Raw genomic sequence first — 13,124 nt, 5'->3', positions numbered from 1 at the left:
CAAGAGGTGAAAAAAAGGGCAAATGAGAGTTGGGGTGAGAGAGTATCATTAAATTTTAGGGAGAATAAAAAGATGTTCTGGAAGGAGGTAAATAAAGTGCGTAGACAAGGGAGCAAATGGGAACTTCAGTGAAGGGCGCAAATGGGGAGGTGATAACAAGTAGTGGTGATGTGAGAAGGAGATGGAGTGAGTATTTTGAAGGTTTGTTGAATGTGTTTGATGATAGAGTGGCAGATATAGGGTGTTTTGGTCGAGGTGGTGTGCAAAGTGAGAGGGTTAGGGAAAATGATTTGGTAAACAGAGAAGAGGTAGTAAAAGCTTTGCGGAAGATGAAAGCCGGCAAGGCAGCAGGTTTGGATGGTATTGCAGTGGCATTTATTAAAAAAGGTGGTGACTGTATTGTTGACTGGTTGGTAAGGTTATTTAATGTATGTATGACTCATGGTGAGGTGCCTGAGGATTGGCGGAATGCGTGCATAGTGCCATTGTACAAAGGCAAAGGGGATAAGAGTGAGTGCTCAAATTACAGAGGTATAAGTTTGTTGAGTATTCCTGGTAAATTATATGGGAGGGTATTGATTGAGAGGGTGAAGGCATGTACAGAGCATCAGATTGGGGAAGAGCAGTGTGGTTTCAGAAGTGGTAGAGGATGTGTGGATCAGGTGTTTGCTTTGAAGAATGTATGTGAGAAATACTTAGAAAAGCAAATGGATTTGTATGTAGCATTTATGGATCTGGAGAAGGCATATGATAGAGTTGATAGAGATGCTCTGTGGAAGGTATTAAGAATATATGGTGTGGGAGGCAAGTTGTTAGAAGCAGTGAAAAGTTTTTATCGAGGATGTAAGGCATGTGTACGTGTAGGAAGAGAGGAAAGTGATTGGTTCTCAGTGAATGTAGGTTTGCGGCAGGGGTGTGTGATGTCTCCATGGTTGTTTAATTTGTTTATGGATGGGGTTGTTAGGGAGGTGAATGCAAGAGTTTTGGAAAGAGGGGCAAGTATGAAGTCTGCTGGGGATGAGAGAGCTTGGGAAGTGAGTCAGTTGTTGTTCGCTGATGATACAACGCTGGTGGCTGATTCATGTGAGAAACTGCAGAAGCTGGTGACTGAGTTTGGTAAAGTGTGTGAAAGAAGAAAGTTAAGAGTAAATGTGAATAAGAGCAAGGTTATTAGGTACAGTAGGGTTGAGGGTCAAGTCAATTGGGAGGTGAGTTTGAATGGAGAAAAACTGGAGGAAGTGAAGTGTTTTAGATATCTGGGAGTGGATCTGGCAGCGGATGGAACCATGGAAGCGGAAGTGGATCATAGGGTGGGGGAGGGGGCGAAAATTCTGGGAGCCTTGAAGAATGTGTGGAAGTCGAGAACATTATCTCGGAAAGCAAAAATGGGTATGTTTGAAGGAATAGTAGTTCCAACAATGTTGTATGGTTGCGAGGCGTGGACTATGGATAGAGTTGTGCGCAGGAGGATGGATGTGCTGGAAATGAGATGTTTGAGGACAATGTGTGGTGTGAGGTGGTTTGATCGAGTAAGTAACGTAAGGGTAAGAGAGATGTGTGGAAATAAAAAGAGCGTGGTTGAGAGAGCAGAAGAGGGTGTTTTGAAATGGTTTGGGCACATGGAGAGAATGAGTGAGGAAAGATTGACCAAGAGGATATATGTGTCGGAGGTGGAGGGAACGAGGAGAGAAGAGGGAGACCAAATTGGAGGTGGAAAGATGGAGTGAAAAATATTTTGTGTGATCGGGGCCTGAACATGCAGGAGGGTGAAAGGAGGGCAAGGAATAGAGTGAATTGGAGCGATGTGGTATACCGGGGTTGACGTGCTGTCAGTGGATTGAATCAAGGCATGTGAAGCGTCTGGGGTAAACCATGGAAAGCTGTGTAGGTATGTATATTTGCGTGTGTGGACGTATGTATATACATGTGTATGGGGGGGGGGGTTGGGCAATTTCTTTCGTTTGTTTCCTTGCGCTACCTCGCAAACGCGGGAGACAGCGACAAAGTATAATAATAATAATAATAATATATATATATATATATATATATATATATATATATATATATATATATATATATATATATATATATATATATATATATATATATATATATATATATCAAAGTAAGTGAAATGTAAATGTTAGTGGGTACTTGAGGAGCAACCTTTCATTACAACCACCTGTCACAACCGTTACACACTATGGACGTGTAACAGCGGTTAAGCAACTCGAACTTGTGGTTACAGTTGGGTCTATTAGCACCACGGATGGGCTGGGCTAACCTTGGGTGGTGGCGGCGGCTGGGGAGAGGTGAGTGGTGTACGTACATATATATATGTACATACATATATACAGGGAACTGCTGCTGGTGGGCGTCAGTTGCCGCTACGCATTTCAGCATGGCTCTGCAGGCTTGGGTGAGAGAGAGAATGAAGTCCTTTGTTTTTCAGTGTCTGATCGGTCAATACTCGCCATTCAGATATCTTAAGAAGTCAGAGCACAGAGGTAGAATGCATGATTTACTTTTTGTTCAACTTGCAGGCAGTGAATATGCGTGGCATCGGAACACTTGTGGGTATGTGTATACCAATTCATGTCCCGCATTTGTGAACCTTTGTTGAATTAAAGTTACATAATCATGTATTCTGCCCCTGAGTGAAAACTACTGCGACATCCTGTGCTTTTTTTTTGCTCTTCATTTCATAAATGATTATAATCATGATCATGAATGATATGGCTACTGGCTAATTGACTCTTTATTTGCAAATCTACAGGCCCTTCTGATGGCCGCCTTCGTGGTGTCCATTGTAGCCCGCCCATCTGACAAGCCAGGCAATGACGCATCCCAAGTAAGTCCTAAAGGGATAGGTTCTCAGAAATGATACCTGAATCCATTTGAACTAGAGTAATCATATCTGTAAACAGTGAATATAGCATTAGATCCGCTACCTTTGGTCGTGAGAAGTCCCCATGACTCCACCTATGATTCTACACACATATGAATTTCCTTTGGTTGACCTTACTATCAATTGGACATGAGTGAATTCCTGATGTATAGATGATCATTGCTACATGTCCGTTTACCGAAACTTTCTGTAGCAGCTTTAGCGGCGATTCAAGCTGTTTCGCTCTCCTTTATAAATGTATAAATCCACGCCTGCTTGGTCTATCAGCTGCCAGGGTAATTGAAGCTGTCATTGCTATTTCAACCATCAACCGAAATATCTTTCACACTTTCTTTGAATATCGGCGTTAAGTCTAAGATCCCTTACTTATCGTGAATACGAGCCTTGCATTGTTTGCACCCGCCTTACGAAAACTGGTGACTATATGATTATTGTATTTGTTATATACTATTATACATATATATATGACAAACCTCAAGCATTATCAAATTTTAATTGGTTATGATGGCTCTTTTTCATTTCATTCAAACCCACATTTTCTCTCATCATTGGAAACGAGCTTATTTTGCATTATCTATTATCTTAAAAGATGAAAAAACTTCAAAATCACAATGCGCCTGACAAAATAATTTGTAAAGCGTAAGCCCATGTCTCTATAATTTCTAACGCAGGTGAATGTGCTTCCCAAAGGTACAATTTACCAAAATATACATCCAAATCTTACTAACTTGCTCATGAAGCTAACAAATTTACCTAATATCATAGCACTGTATAGTAATTTAAAATTACATAGGTTAGCCTGTTAAATCATATGATTTTTACGTTTTCTGTAAAAAAACCAAAGAGAGAAAACGAAAAATTTTAAACGTAAACTTATGTTTGGATGTTCCGGTGCGGTCTGGATTCTGGTTTAATGATCTTCATCTACTGATAAATGTCAAATCCACCAACATATATGTATGGATTTAACCAGGTAGGATTTTTCGCATTATCTTTTCTAATCTACCTCCTGTAAGACTCCTATGATCAGCATTATACTATTCTGATTCCGACGCATCAGGATAACTTGTTCTAGCTTAGTTAAGTGTTCAAGAGTTGGACTATCGAGTGCATGTTCTCGGGAAACCATTACTGGCACTGGTTGGATATGTGTAGTGTGTTCTGTTAGGTAAATGTACACGTTCTGTAAGGTTTGCATATCACGCAAATCGTTTGTAAACATGTTACATAGTCGTAACATTACAACCTCATACGTGTTGTCTTGAGTAACGTGGTCGTAAGTAGCATGGTCATGAGAAAGATGGTCATAAGTATGATGGTCGTGGGTACATGTTCCTGAGTACCATGGCGAACACGTGTGAGTCGTCCTCATTAGCTAGTGGAGGTAAGGGTAAAATTTACCGCTTAGCAACAAACAGTTAACGACATAGATTTCGCCCGAGTGTAACTTTAGTGACAAGGTACTTGTAAGGTCATCTTGATCCACCAGGTGTACATAACAGTCTTAGTACCGTACGTACGATAACTTGTCCGTGTGATAAAAAAAGACTAGTTTTAATTTATATGTTGTAAATGTAAGATACACCACAGATGGTCAACGAGTGTTGTCTATCAAGTGAGGTGTGCCCCTCTCCCTACAGGTTCCGGCAAATTATGAGTTCCAGTACGCTGTCAAGGATGGTGACTCCGGCAACGATTTCACCCATCTGGAGGACCGGGATGGCGACGCAGTGAGTGGCTCCTACTACGTCCAACTTCCCGATGGTCGCCTGCAGAAGGTGATCTACACCGTCTCCGGCGACTCCGGCTACGTGGCTGAGATCGCTTACGAGGGAGAGGCTCAGTACCCGCCATCCGAGCCACCAGCATATCCCTAACCTAAGTCTAGTGGTGGTCACCTTCTCAAGTTCAAATGTCCCTTTTTTCAATAAAACTGAAAACGACAAATCTTGTTCTCTTTCTTTTTTCTCTAAGGTTATGGACTGCCTTACATTGATCCATATTTTTTTATGGGTAACTGTACAATGTTTTCGGTATGTACTTACAGATAATCCTGTGAAAATTAGTGAGGTGACAGCCATCTCTCAGTCCCTTGGTTCGTCACAGGAAATTTTCGTTAGTGTATGACGCTCTGACTTGTATCAAGGCGACTCCCCAAGGAAAGTTTGACGCCAGACGTACAATTTCAATCGAGCGTTGAGCCGCAGACAGTGTACGGATTCTATCAAGGGTTGAGCTATACACAAAGTGGAAATTTCACAGATACCTGATCCAGAGTCCGGGCTTACATATTTACTCTCTGGCAACCTGCTCGTTCCACTAGCTGATCCAGTTGTTGCTTAGGATATATTTTCATATTCAAGTAGTAAGAAAAGAAACCAGATTGGGCAGAGGAAAACTGATTTATCTGTTTATGACATCAGGACCCAACCACAGCCAAATAAGTATAATGGAATGGCATTTTATCGTCGATTATATTCTATATGCAACTCGTGCACAAGGACCGACTAACAGGAGAGGCCAAGGAGTAACAACATACCATAACAATCCAAGGAGCGAACCAGCCAGGTCACTCCTTACACTTCTTTTTTTCGTGATGAACAAATTTGAGGCATTTAACTTTTCCTTGTTGTTGGATAACTTCCAGTGCTATAAGAAATCTGTTAATGGAAGTTGTTTTCATCATCATAATCTATATAGAATTCTATATATGGCAAATCTATTGCGATGTGCACATTAGGTAAATTTACAGGTTATCCCTAAATTTGAAGCAGAAAACGGATTTATGCATCCTCGAAATTATTTTGCTTTTTGAACGATTATATATTAGATTGTTCATAATAATTTCAATTTTAGTAAGGGATACTGATAATGGAGTTTAAGCCCACATTCTCTAAACTGTCTGCTAATTGAATTTGATCACAAAGAGAAGATCGAAGAGAATATTGTTAACAAAAAGGTGTATGTAAACAGCTTTGCCATCTCACATTACGACATAATTACTTTTCATGAAATAGTTATATGTGGTATGAAGCAATTCATCACATTTCACACAACACACAGGCTTGACTAAGAGCCCACTACACTGCAAATTTACATGGATCGCTCTGTGCCGAACACACACGCCCGACCTGTGCCAGTAATGGCACACCCGAAAACTGGCCGTCCTTGACACACACACACACACACACACACACACACACACACACACACACACACTTTACAATAAAGGTCACGTACTGTATTATGATGAGAGTATGTGGTGTCAGAACTATTCTTCATATCCAAAAAAGGCGTTATCATCCTTAATGACCATGGTAGTTCATATCCTTAAATTCCAGGCAAACAAGAGACATTACTGCGCTTTGCAGGTGATCTTCACATCTTCCACAATGCACACATTCACCCAACAGTCCGCTACACTAAAGTTACACACTGGCCTGTACAAGTAAAGGTACCCTGAGAATACACACCCGACCCGTGCCATTATGCAACACTGCCAAATGATGTTTGGAGAAAATAAAGTCGTTTATTTCTGTACCTAGTGATTGCTTTATAAAAAGGGAAACGGTGAATATTTTTGAAAAACAAAGGGAAATAAGAAGTCCATTTTACAATAGTTATCCATAATCAAGTGAGGCCAATTTTCTTTAAGCTAAGCTGACTTAAAAGAAAACAATAATTAAGCGGTAACTTCTATAAGTTTGATCAGCGTAATTAATGTTTGTGTTTTACGGGAAGAGAGGGAACAAGCGTGTTGCCTCTATGCATGTATGCAAAGCACACACACACACTCACACGCACACACACACACACAGAAAAGCTGGCTGCTTGTAAATATCAGAGTAGCCTTTTTTTTTTTTTTTTTTTTTTTTTTTTTTTTTTTTCCAAAAGAGGGAACAGAGAAGGGGCCCAGGCGAGGATATTCCCTCAAGGGCCCAGTCCTCTGTTCTCAACGCTACCTCGCTAATGCGGGAAATGGCGAATAGTATGAAAGAAAGAAAGAATATATATATATATATATATATATATATATATATATATATATATATATATATATATATATATATATATATATATATATATATATAAATTTATATATATATATATATATATATATATATATATATATATATATATATATATATATATATATATATATATATATATATATATATTATCCCTGGGGATAGGGGAGAAAGAATACTTCCCACGTATTCCCTGCGTGTCGTAGAAGGCGACTAAAAGGGGAGGGAGCGGGGGGCTGGAAATCCTCCCCTCTCAATTTTTTTTAATTTTCCAAAAGAAGGAACAGAGAAGGGGGCCAGGTGAGGATATTCCCTCAGTGGCCCAGTTCTCTGTTCTTAACGCTACCTCGCTAACGCGGGAAATGGCGAATAGTTTGAAAAAAAAAAAAAAAAAAAAATATATATATATATATATATATATATATATATATATATATATATATATATATATATATATATATATATATATATATATATATATATATATAAGAGAGACTTTTGGATGTTAATGTGCTGAGAGGTGCAACTGGAGGGATGTCTGATCATTATCTTGTGGAGGCTAAGGTGAAGATTTGTATGGGTTTTCAGAAAAGAAGAGTGAATGTTGGGGTGAAGAGGGTGGTGAGAGTAAGTGAGCTTGGGAAGTAGACTTGTGTGAGGAAGTACCAGGAGAGACTGAGTACAGAATGGAAAAAAGGTGAGAACAATGGAAGTAAGGGGAGTGGGGGAGGAATGGGATGTATTTAGGGAATCAGTGATGGATTGCGCAAAAGATGCTTGTGGCATGAGAAGAGTGGGAGGTGGGTTGATTAGAAAGGGTAGTGAGTGGTGGGATGAAGAAGTAAGAGTATTAGTGAAAGAGAAGAGAGAGGCATTTGGACGATTTTTGCAGGGAAAAAATGAAATTGAGTGGGAGATGTATAAAAGAAAGAGACAGGAGGTCAAGAGAAAGGTGCAAGAGGTGAAAAAAAGGGCAAATGAGAGTTGGGGTGAGAGAGTATCATTAAATTTTAGGGAGAATAAAAAGATGTTCTGGAAGGAGGTAAATAAAGTGCGTAAGACAAGGGAGCAAATGGGAACTTCAGTGAAGGGCGCAAATGGGGAGGTGATAACAAGTAGTGGTGATGTGAGAAGGAGATGGAGTGAGTATTTTGAAGGTTTGTTGAATGTGTCTGATGATAGAGTGGCAGATATAGGGTGTTTTGGTCGAGGTGGTGTGCAAAGTGAGAGGGTTAGGGAAAATGATTTGGTAAACAGAGAAGAGGTAGTAAAAGCTTTGCGGAAGATGAAAGCCGGCAAGGCAGCAGGTTTGGATGGTATTGCAGTGGAATTTATTAAAAAAGGGGGTGACTGTATTGTTGACTGGTTGGTAAGGTTATTTAATGTATGTATGACTCATGGTGAGGTGCCTGAGGATTGGCGGAATGCATGCATAGTGCCATTGTATAAAGGCAAAGGGGATAAGAGTGAGTGCTCAAATTACAGAGGTATAAGTTTGTTGAGTATTCCTGGTAAATTATATGGGAGGATATTGATTGAGAGGGTGAAGGCATGTACAGAGCATCAGATTGGGGAAGAGCAGTGTGGTTTCAGAAGTGGTAGAGGATGTGTGGATCAGGTGTTTGCTTTGAAGAATGTATGTGAGAAATACTTAGAAAAGCAAATGGATTTGTATGTAGCATTTATGGATCTGGAGAAGGCATATGATAGAGTTGATAGAGATGCTCTGTGGAAGGTATTAAGAATATATGGTGTGGGAGGAAAGTTGTTAGAAGCAGTGAAAAGTTTTTATCGAGGATGTAAGGCATGTGTACGTGTAGGAAGAGAGGAAAGTGATTGGTTCTCAGTGAATGTAGGTTTGCGGCAGGGGTGTGTGATGTCTCCATGGTTGTTTAATTTGTTTGTGGATGGGGTTGTTAGGGAGGTGAATGCAAGAGTTTCGGAAAGAGGGGCAAGTATGAAGTCTGTTGTGGATGAGAGAGCTTGGGAAGTGAGTCAGTTGTTGTTCGCTGATGATACAGCGCTGGTGGCTGATTCATGTGAGAAACTGCAGAAGCTGGTGACTGAGTTTGGTAAAGTGTGTGAAAGAAGAAAGTTCAGAGTAAATGTGAATAAGAGCAAGGTTATTAGGTACAGTAGGGTTGAGGGTCAAGTCAATTGGGAGGTGAGTTTGAATGGAGAAAAACTGGAGGAAGTGAAGTGTTTTAGATATCTGGGAGTGGATCTGGCAGCGGATGGAACCATGGAAGCGGAAGTGGATCATAGGGTGGGGGAGGGGGCGAAAATTCTGGGAGCCTTGAAGAATGTGTGGAAGTCGAGAACATTATCTCGGAAAGCAAAAATGGGTATGTTTGAAGGAATAGTGGTTCCAACAATGTTGTATGGTTGCGAGGCGTGGGCTATGGATAGAGTTGTGCGCAGGAGGATGGATGTGCTGGAAATGAGATGTTTGAGGACAATGTGTGGTGTGAGGTGGTTTGATCGAGTAAGTAACGTAAGGGTAAGAGAGATGTGTGGAAATAAAAAGAGCGTGGTTGAGAGAGCAGAAGAGGGTGTTTTGAAATGGTTTCGGGCACATGGAGAGAATGAGTGAGGAAAGATTGACCAAGAGAATATATGTGTCGAAGGTGGAGGGAACGAGGAGAAGAGGGAGACCAAATTGGAGGTGGAAAGATGGAGTGAAAAAGATTTTGTGTGATCGGGGCCTGAACATGCAGGAGGGTGAAAGGAGGGCAAGGAATAGAGTGAATTGGAGCGATGTGGTATACCGGGGTTGACGTGCTGTCAGTGGATTGAATCAGGGCATGTGAAGCGTCTGGGGTAAACCATGGAAAGCTGTGTAGGTATGTATATTTGCGTGTGTGGACGTATGTATATACATGTGTATGGGGGTGCGTTGGGCCATTTCTTTCGTCTGTTTCCTTGCGCTACCTCGCAAACCCGGGAGACAGCGACAAAAAAAAAAAAAAAAAAAAAAAAATATATATATATATATATATATATATATATATATATATATATATATATATATATATATATATATATATATAGAGAGAGAGAGAGAGAGAGAGAGAGAGAGAGAGAGCTATTTATATCCTACATAGGCGGAAACTAGAATATGCTTCTCAAATTTATTTACCACCACCCAAGAAGCACAAAGAGCTAATAGAAAAAGCCCAGAGGAGGGCAATAATGATGGTACCAGAATTGAGGAAGCTATATTTCGGGGAAGGCTAGAAACTTTAGATTTGTCCACTGTGGAAGAGAGGAGTGTAGAATGACTTCATTACATCCTTTAAATCTTTAAATCAGGTCGGCGACGTGGACAGTAAACAGTTCGAGAGATGTACGTATAGAGCAACCAGAGGCTATAACATGCAACTAAGTAAGAGAGTTGCTAAAGAGGTTGTAAACAAATACTTGTATAGAATAAGAGTGGTGAATGAATGGAGTAAACCGAGGACATGGTGAAAACAGACGACGTGCATAAATCTAAGTTGCATGACACACAATGTTTAAGTGATGGGGCCCTCCATGTACAATACAAATGGTCGACGAATTGATCAGATCTCCTGGACTGCGTCAAAACACCAATGTATTAACACAGGAACATCACAGGACCATTATGCTATCACGAAACCGTCACAAGAGCACTGTACTACCGTAGGAGCCTCACAGGACCACTGTACTTCCACGGGAGCGTCACAAGACCTTTTGTACTACCCAGGTGGGTCACAAGCGTCACCTGATCACTGTACTACCAAAGGAGTGTTACATAAGCATTGTACTACCACAGGAGCGTCACATAAACACTCTACTACCACAGGAGCGTCACATAAACACTCTACTACCACAGGTGCATCACATAAGCACTCTACTACCACAGGAGCGTCACAGGAGCACTGTACTACCACAGGTGCATCACATAAACACTCTACTACCACAGGTGCGTCACATAAACACTCTACTACCACAGGAGCGTCACATAAACACTCTACTACCACAGGAGCGCCACATAAACACTCTACTACCACAGGTGCGTCACATAAACACTCTACTACCACAGGTGCGTCACATAAACACTCTACTACCACAGGTGCGTCACAGGAGCACTGTACTACCACAGGTGCGTCACATAAACACTCTACTACCACAGGAGCGTCACAGGAGCACTGTACTACCACAGGTGCGTCACATAAACACTACTACCACAGGAGCGCCACATAAACACTCTACTACCACAGGTGCGTCACATAAACACTCTACTACCACAGGTGCGTCACATAAACACTCTACTACCACAGGAGCGTCACATAAACACTCTACTACCACAGGTGCGTCACAGGAGCACTGTACTACCACAGGTGCGTCACATAAACACTCTACTACCACAGGAGCGTCACAGGAGCACTGTACTACCACAGGTGCGTCACATAAACACTACTACCACAGGAGCGCCACATAAACACTCTACTACCACAGGTGCGTCACATAAACACTCTACTACCACAGGTGCGTCACATAAACACTCTACTACCACAGGAGCGTCACAGGAGCATTGTACTACCACAGGAGCATCACAGGACCATTGTACTACCACTGAACTGTTATATCACCACCTGGACACCAGCGGAGCAGGACCTGACATGAGGAACATGGGCAACCCTCGTCATGTTCTACACAGACTGCTGAACATTGTTGAACGCAGTGAACATACAGGTGTGATGTTCTTACACATGAAATGTTATTGTGCAAGAACCTGGTGAGGTCTGTGTATACGCACTTGTTACCTCCTGGTGCACAGAGGGTTGCAAGAGTTAAGAATTATTTGTATAATCATTTATTACTACATTGAACACAAGTGTTCAAACTTCTACATGCGTGACAGGTGAAGGACAAAAATACATAAATCTGTGTCATGTCTTGTTCAGCGTCTTAGCTATAGTGAACATGTTTGATACTTTAAATACTTCAGATGAACTATCATAACTATGGTCGTGTCTGGTCTGGAGTGGTCAAGCGTAGGTCTGGACGGGCTGGTAAGTGGGAGCTGGGCTGTAGGTGGGCTGTGGTGCTTGGTACTGGGCGCCGCCCTCGTAAGTTACGTCGGCCACGAAGCCGGAGTCGCCGTTGACGTTGTAAGTCACCCTCTGCAGACGACCGTCGGGAAGGAGAACGTAGTAGGAGCCCTGGGTGTCGTATCCATCCCGGGACTCCTGGTGACCGAAGTCGTTGCCGGAGTAGTCGTCTTTCACGGCCCAGTTGAAGTCGTACTTGGCGGGAGCCTGCGAATTAGAAGAGACATTAGTCACAGTGAATGTCCGATTGTCTGTTGGCTGGTTGAATCATTTTTCTGAGAACGAGCTGTATCTTTCGGCTGGCCTGCAGTCACCTGCTATTTCGGCTGGCCTGCAGTCTCACTTACCATTATCATACACTCACCACTGGTGACATTACTAGCCCCAGCCACACGTCATCAGTCTAGCAGTAAGGAATACATAGGAATTTACCTCTGCGGCAGGAGCACCATAGACAGGGGAAGGTGCAGGAGCTGGGGCGCTGTAGGTGGGTGCTGGGGATGGGGCACTGTAGGTGGGTGCTGGGGATGGGGCGCTGTAGGTGGGTGCTGGGGCGCTGTAGGTGGGTACCGGAGCTGGGGCGCTGTAGGTGGGTACCGGAGCTGGGGCGCTGTAGGTGGGTGCCGGAGCTGGGGCGCTGTAGGTGGGTGCTGGGCGACGGTATGAGGAGATGGACTCCGGTCGGGCCGAGACGACCACCACGAGAGCTGCGACGATGCAAACCTGTGGAGATAATGTCTGGTATAGACACCCACTCTGGCATCGACCCCTGCCTCCTGCTGATCCTCAATGTTCACACATAGACAGACAACCCAACATGGAAATCAAAAGTCTAAGTTCCTATGAGTCTTAAAGAGGCAGTACCTTGAAAGACATGGCAAAAGAGAGTGTAGGGTGCAGGTAATGAACCAAACTGGACATATTCGTCTTATATATACTGGTGGAGTGACCCCACGAAGCCCCGCCCACCAAGTGACGTCAAGGGAGACTCAAACTACTGGACAAAAGTTTTGGTTCCTTTCCTGTTAAGCCGACCTTGGCCGTCCAGACGTTAATGGCAAGGATTACCATCTGTGGCCTCTAGAGTACCGGATGTCGTTTTGTGTTCTA

The 13,124-nt window shown here is 42.4% G+C and overlaps 2 protein-coding genes across 2 annotated transcripts; one reads left to right on the top strand and one right to left on the bottom strand.

The window, feature by feature from the left end:
* The first annotated feature begins 2,385 nt into the window (after positions 1-2,385).
* On the top strand, positions 2,386-4,856 carry LOC139758604 (pro-resilin-like). Its single transcript, XM_071680124.1, has 2 exons — positions 2,386-2,851; positions 4,549-4,856. The coding sequence occupies exons 1-2, from the start codon at positions 2,786-2,788 to the stop codon at positions 4,783-4,785; spliced, it is 303 nt and encodes a 100-aa protein (XP_071536225.1). The 5' UTR covers positions 2,386-2,785; the 3' UTR covers positions 4,786-4,856.
* A 6,910-nt stretch (positions 4,857-11,766) lies between these two features.
* On the bottom strand, positions 11,767-12,919 carry LOC139758466 (uncharacterized). Its single transcript, XM_071679910.1, has 3 exons — positions 12,879-12,919; positions 12,447-12,737; positions 11,767-12,221 (listed from the first exon to the last, which is right to left on the bottom strand). Exons 1-3 carry the CDS (start codon positions 12,888-12,890, stop codon positions 11,952-11,954), a joined length of 573 nt encoding a protein of 190 aa, XP_071536011.1. The 5' UTR covers positions 12,891-12,919; the 3' UTR covers positions 11,767-11,951.
* Positions 12,920-13,124: the final 205 nt, after the last annotated feature.

The sequence above is a fragment of the Panulirus ornatus genome, chromosome 30 (genome assembly GCF_036320965.1).
Source record: "Panulirus ornatus isolate Po-2019 chromosome 30, ASM3632096v1, whole genome shotgun sequence".
Lineage (NCBI taxonomy): Eukaryota > Metazoa > Arthropoda > Malacostraca > Decapoda > Palinuridae > Panulirus > Panulirus ornatus.
This window is presented reverse-complemented; position numbering and strand designations above follow the sequence as displayed.